Raw genomic sequence first — 6,343 nt, 5'->3', positions numbered from 1 at the left:
TCTCTGCACAAATCAGCATATAATTTAGACTGACATTCACCGTATGCAGACAAAAGTCCCCACCGCAACACGCAAATAATGTTGGCACCATAACAAACCGAAACGTTAACAACAGAGTTATCATTATCTCCCCGCCGCAAAGCGTGGGCTCTCATACTAATATATATATATATATATATATATATATATATATATATATATATATATATATATATATATAATAAGTTGTTTCCTAAGAAGACTATGAATAAGTCATAGTCATTAGATCATGTTAATCAATGGTTGAGATTTAAAATTACCAATAACCGACATAGTTTCCTAGAAATGTTCTTTCACCATAATTTGTAACGTCAAATGTAAAAAATTTGTTCGTTTTTACCATTCCTAGGAAACTCATTATTCTTATTTGAACACTTTTCTATATATATATATATATATATATATATATATAGGAGGGTTATTCTAAAAAGAAGTTGTTTCCTAGGAAGACTATGAATAAATCATAGCCATTGGATCATGTTAATCAATGGTTGAGATTTAAAATTACCAATAACCGACATAGTTTCCTAGAATTACTCTTTCATTACTATAACCGACATAGTTTCCTAGAATTATTCTTTCACCATAGTTTGTAATGCCAAAAGTCAAAAAATTGTTGGTTCTTACCATTCCTATGAAACTCTTTATTCTTATTTGAACCATTTTCTATATATATATATATATATATATATATATATATATATATATATATATATACTAGCTTTTAGCCCGCGTGTTACGCGGGGTTATTTAAAAATGTTTGTTAACTATTGATTTAGCCCAATTTGAGTTTGACTGTTTACCTTATAATATGTTTGTACTTATAAGTGTTTGTTAACTATTGATTAAGCCATGTTTGATTGGTTACCATATATCATTTTTGCTGTACATCATAAATTTATAAAATAGTACTAAATCGAGAATTCATAATATTGTAAGTCGATAAGCCCAGTTTGAGTTTGACTGTTTACCTTATAATATGTTTGTACTTATAAGTGTTTGTTAACTATTGATTAAGCCATGTTTGTTTGACTGGTTACCATATATCATTTTTGTTGTACATCATAAATTTATAAAATAGTACTAAATCGAGAATTCATAATATTGTAAGTGATAAGAATAAATTTTATTTCAAATAAGAGAAAATTTCCTTGAAAACGACATTTGTCGTTTTGTTAGCCTGTTTGCCGTTTTTGTCTAGAATCAGTATCTTCAGACCCTTTTTGCTCGTAACTCTTGATAGTGCGACATACAGCTGTCCGTGTGAGAAAACATCGTTCTTTAAGTACAAACTCACCCTATTTAATGACTGTCCTTGACTTTTGTTTATTGTCATAGCGAAGCAAACTGATAAGGGATATTGTCGTCTTGTGAACGTGAATGCGATACTCTTATCAGAAGGTGTTAGGGCGATTCTTGGAATAGAGATCCTCTCACCATTATTAGTCCCTGAAAGAATTTTCACTTCGATTACATGTGTACCCAAAGAAACAACCTGAAGCCTTGTGCCGTTGAATAAGCCCTTTTTTTGATCGATATTTCTCAAAAGCATAACGGGTACGCCGACCTTTAGTATAAGCTTGTGGTTTGGCAGCCCGGATATTACTGTTAAGTATCTCAGTGGAGTATAAAGTTGGATCGACATTTCCATCTATGTAGTCGGACTTGGATACAGAATCTGAGCTTAAGTACTCGACCGGGTCACCATGAAATAATTCAAGCAGACGATCATTAATCTCATGAACAACCTCATTTGTTGGTGCAAGCAACACCCTCTGTTGAAAGTATGTAAGGTCTTGGCTGTTGTTTTGAATGTTGGGATATACAAACTGTATTAGCTTCATGATTGGATCGTCACATTGCTCAATAAGCAAATCATCTGGTATATCTATTTTTGTCGTACCGTCATTAGTTCCTCCGACTTTACCTTCACCTATGTCTAGTAGCCATTTTGAGAAATTTTTGGTGTCTTCTATGTCAGCCGATTGCTGACCAACTGTTAACCTTAGGTTTTTTGTTAATCTAAGTACCTGACAATGATGCCAAATATAGGACGAACACAAAGTTGCGTTTACTATTTGCTGCCTGCTTCCTTTCTGTATTAACTGGCAGAATCTGTCTGAAATCGTCTCCAAAGACAACAACCTTTCCTCCAAATAGCGATTTTGACTTTAAGACGTCTTTGCAAGACTTGTCAAGAGCCTGAAATGCGTGTTTGTGGTTTATTGGGGCTTCATCCCAAATTATTAGCTTTGTCTTTTCTAGCACTTCGGCCTCATCTGAGCCTCGTTCCATTACGCAAGATGAGTCCTCGTTTAGGTTAATCGGAATATGAAATCTGGAATGTGCTGTCCTACCTCCGGATAACAATAATGATGCGATTCCGCTTGATGCAATGTTTAAAACATTATTACCTTGGGATCATATGGCTGAAGACAATGTCTTCCACAAATATGTTTTTCCTGTCCCGCCGTGACCGTAAACAAAAAAGACACCACCTTTATTCTGTTGCACGGCTTTCGTTATTATGTCAAAAATAGTTTTTTGCTCTGAGGTTATTGATCTAAACAACTTTTCAAATTCTGCTCTCTCAGTTTGTTGATCGTATGATTGGTCATCTAATATATGGCAATTATTGACAACAGATAAGGACTCTTCATCAGGGAAAGGCATTGTCTCATACCTTTTTAAACTCGAGTTGTTTTGTTGTAGGATTTTCTGGATTTCGAGTAATGTAAGGTTCTTGATTTGGTCTTCTGTCAGCTGTAAATCTGTAAAAGGTTGTTTGTTGTTTTAGAGTCAACAGTTAAAAATATTTAAAACCTAACATATATTGATCGAAGTATACTGATATCGAGTTTTTAATGTACAATGTCATATATATTTTTAATAATGCCATATTAATTGAACAATACATATTATGTATCATTAATGATAAGTAAATGGATAAATTTGGAAGGTGAAGGTGAAGGACAGGGCGTACGGTAGTGTTGATATTATTATTATTATTATTATTATTATTATTATTATTATTATTATTATTATACAAGTGGTAACATGTACAAGTTAATATTAACACTCATATTGTATCCTAGATTCCTAACCATACGTTTTATTAGATGTTTGTTTTCAAAAGAGTTAATTGATTTTAAAACTCAAATTAACTTTCATTTGTGATAACATGGAATTATTTTCCATTGAATAATAATATTTGTATTGTTCATATGTATGATTGTTTATCTGATCAGATTATAGTACTGTTCCATACGTGTTCGGGCCTAGAGAGGCTATCTGTAGACAACATTGTAGCAAACAACAAACGTAGGTGAGAACCTTTTCCGGCAACGCTTGCCTCTTCAATTCCCTCGATGTACTCAGTGTCATCGTCTAATAATCCAAGGGAATAGCATGCATCTCTGAAAGTAGGGTATATATGACCGTTAACGGTACGTATATCTTCAAATGTTTTTGGTCTTTTCACCATGTTTAAGAGGACACGTAAAAAGTACGCTTCTCCAAGAGCTGGAGATATTGCGTGGATTCTACCAATGGCAAATCATTTCTTCCTTCGTTGCCAGCCACGCGGTTTGACGTGCCAAACGAATTTCGTTGGGAACTCTGAATAAGTTAGTTTTTGTGCTTCCTTATTAACGCTGTTGCATTTTGTAACACCCCGTAACCGCAGCGGAAACGTACACGGGATGCAACAGACACATCTGATATCAACAGCATTGTTTATAAAGAAAACACCACTACATTAATTTAAACATATTACATTGTTCTGAGTTTCATAACCATCTAAGCGTTATCACATAAGTGTTACCGATAGTACATTAACATATTTAATGCAAAATATAGATCTCTAGACTTCCACAAAATAGCACACAGCATCGAACACATATCACTCATTCCGATTTGAGTGTACCTAGAAAGCATGTAAAGAAAACGGGTCAACTACGAATAGTTGGTGAGATTCACTAATTTAAATAAACCATGACAAATCATTATAAAAATCATGAATAAGTGATGTAATTATACTGAGTTCACAAGTGAAAACTCTATTAACCCCAAAACATATCGATTAACCTCCGGGAACTCTGTTACCCCAGAATACTTCCAATAACCTCTGGGAACTCTGTTACCCCAGAAACACATTTAATAACCTCTGGGAACTCTGTTACCCCAGAAACACATTTAATAACCTCTGGGAACTCGGTTACCCCAGAACACTGTTTCGGGCCTTACACTGTTAGCAACTCAGACAATTACCATCTTAATTCATTACCGTACGATTCCCGTACAATAAACATTATATAAATACGTTCATTTCCATGCGATCAGCATGTACTTAAACACTTTGATAAAAACATGCTTTCCGCCCCGGGAAAATATTTAAAACAGTTCAGTAAAAGGGGCTCGTGAAAACTCACCTTCCTGTGAGCAAGATGTACTACGGTGCACGGCTACTGGTACAGATCTGTAATACGATCCCCAAATCGTTACTACACAATTTCTAACAATATAACTTAAATTCGTGTTAACCGGTACGTCTGGGGACACTGCTAACCCAGTACCGTACACGATCCGGGAACAATGTTAACCCCGAAATACTTTTCAGGACTTAGATTGTGATATCACTTAGAGTTCTTTAGTCAAAACTACCGTTAGTTTGTTTTCTCGTTTTGCGTGCCTAGCACGGTTATCCGTCTTTATGTTTTCAAAAAATGAGTTTGACCACACACGACCCGAAGATAGTTGTTATTGATATTTTCATTAAAGTGGTGAAATTAGAGCTCGGTTAGACACCCCGTTTGGCCGCGGGGCCCGTTTCCGTCTTTAATACACCGGAAACGGTTAAATCGGGTAAAATTACCCAAATCATCCGAATTATTTTCGGATGATTTATTTTTACTTGATTAACTTAGTTTCAAGAAAATAGTCCATTTTTAAGGTTTTTATGCACCAGTCAGCTCGCTTAGGCGAACTTTGCCGGTTTACGTGTTTTAAGCTTTAAAAGTTTGTTTTTAAGTTCCATTTAGCACAAATAAATATCTGTTTAGTCTCGGACCTTGATATTTTGTACAAACCATATTTTGACAGTAAGGAATTTTATAAAATTTTTCCAGAATTAATTTTTATATCTAAGATTTATTTAACCATTTTTAAACGTCATTCAAACACCAAATATGTCGAAAATACCAAACGACCTTCGAAAAATCCCAAATTTTTCTGGAATGACCCCTGTCACCCACATAGTTCCCTGTAATTTTCCAGAACCAAAAACTCACTTTTCATGCCATTTTTACCAAAACCGAGCTAGAAATCCCTAGAACTCATTTTACCGAAAAGCCTACTTAGACTTCTCCAATGAACCTGAAATTTTGTGTGTGACTTTTATATGTTATAAAAAGCTTATCTTAAATTTTCCGGAATTTTTCATGATGTTTAACTATTTTTCACCATTTTTGGCCAAAACCGAGCATTAAATTCACCAAATATTCATCCTTTATCCAAAAATTACCAAAAATTCACAGATCTCATATTTTCATGTGTAGATCATCTCTGTGAAATTTCGTGACCCAACTCTAGGCCTATCACAATCTGTCCAAAATAACTAAATCACACGAAAACCGAACTATCTTGTGTTTTCTAGCGTTAGATCGCAAAGATCTTGGTTTCTAGCCTTTGCTAGCCACTAGATACAACACTTACAAGCACAACAACACCACACCAAGCAAGTTATACCCACAATCAAGCCATTTCTTTCATGGTTTCGATTAAAACATCAAAACAAAGATTTTGACCGTAAAAATTCGTTTTTGACTCTTTTAACTACTTTCTAGGACCAAGATCCTTTGTATAACTTGTATACATCCCTTGATCCTCCAAGAATCGGTTTCATCTCGGGTTTTCACCCATTTTTCATTTGAAACCTCATTTCCTTGTAAATGAATCAAGAAAAGAAGAATAACACGATTATAACTCGGTCTATACCTCGTTTTCTTGCTTAAAAACTTGGATCTTTGGATGGATGATGAAGAGGTTGAGAGGATTTTTGGGAGAAAGATTGTGGAAAAAGAAAAAATGAAGTGTGTGTGGTGAGGCTATGGACCGATCGGTCCATAGTAAGGTGGGGAGGGGGGCCCACAACTCCAACCATGGCCACACATTCAGATTACGCAATCTGGATAATGTTGTGGATAATCTGGTTCAGTTCGTTTTTCGGTTAAACGTTTAATTCCGCTCAAAACGAGGCCAAAACGGTCGTTTTTCGGCTTAAAATTAAAATTTATATAAAACTGAT

At 34.8% G+C, this 6,343-nt stretch overlaps 1 protein-coding gene across 1 annotated transcript; it reads right to left on the bottom strand.

The window, feature by feature from the left end:
• Positions 1–1,534: 1,534 nt before the first annotated feature.
• Positions 1,535–2,334, bottom strand: LOC143559922 (uncharacterized; the record flags this gene model as incomplete). Its single annotated transcript, XM_077048348.1, has 2 exons — positions 2,185–2,334; positions 1,535–2,069 (listed from the first exon to the last, which is right to left on the bottom strand). Coding segments are annotated over exons 1-2 (685 nt in total), but the record flags the coding sequence as incomplete, so codon positions are not given.
• Between the last annotated feature and the right edge of the window lie 4,009 nt (positions 2,335–6,343).

Source organism: Bidens hawaiensis, unplaced genomic scaffold (genome assembly GCF_021521415.1).
Source record: "Bidens hawaiensis isolate Kalapana, Puna unplaced genomic scaffold, B.hawaiensis_p1.1 tig00001093_1, whole genome shotgun sequence".
Classification (NCBI taxonomy): Eukaryota; Viridiplantae; Streptophyta; class Magnoliopsida; order Asterales; family Asteraceae; genus Bidens; species Bidens hawaiensis.
The sequence above is the reverse complement of the archived record's forward strand: the minus strand, read 5'-3'. Positions and strand labels throughout refer to the sequence as shown.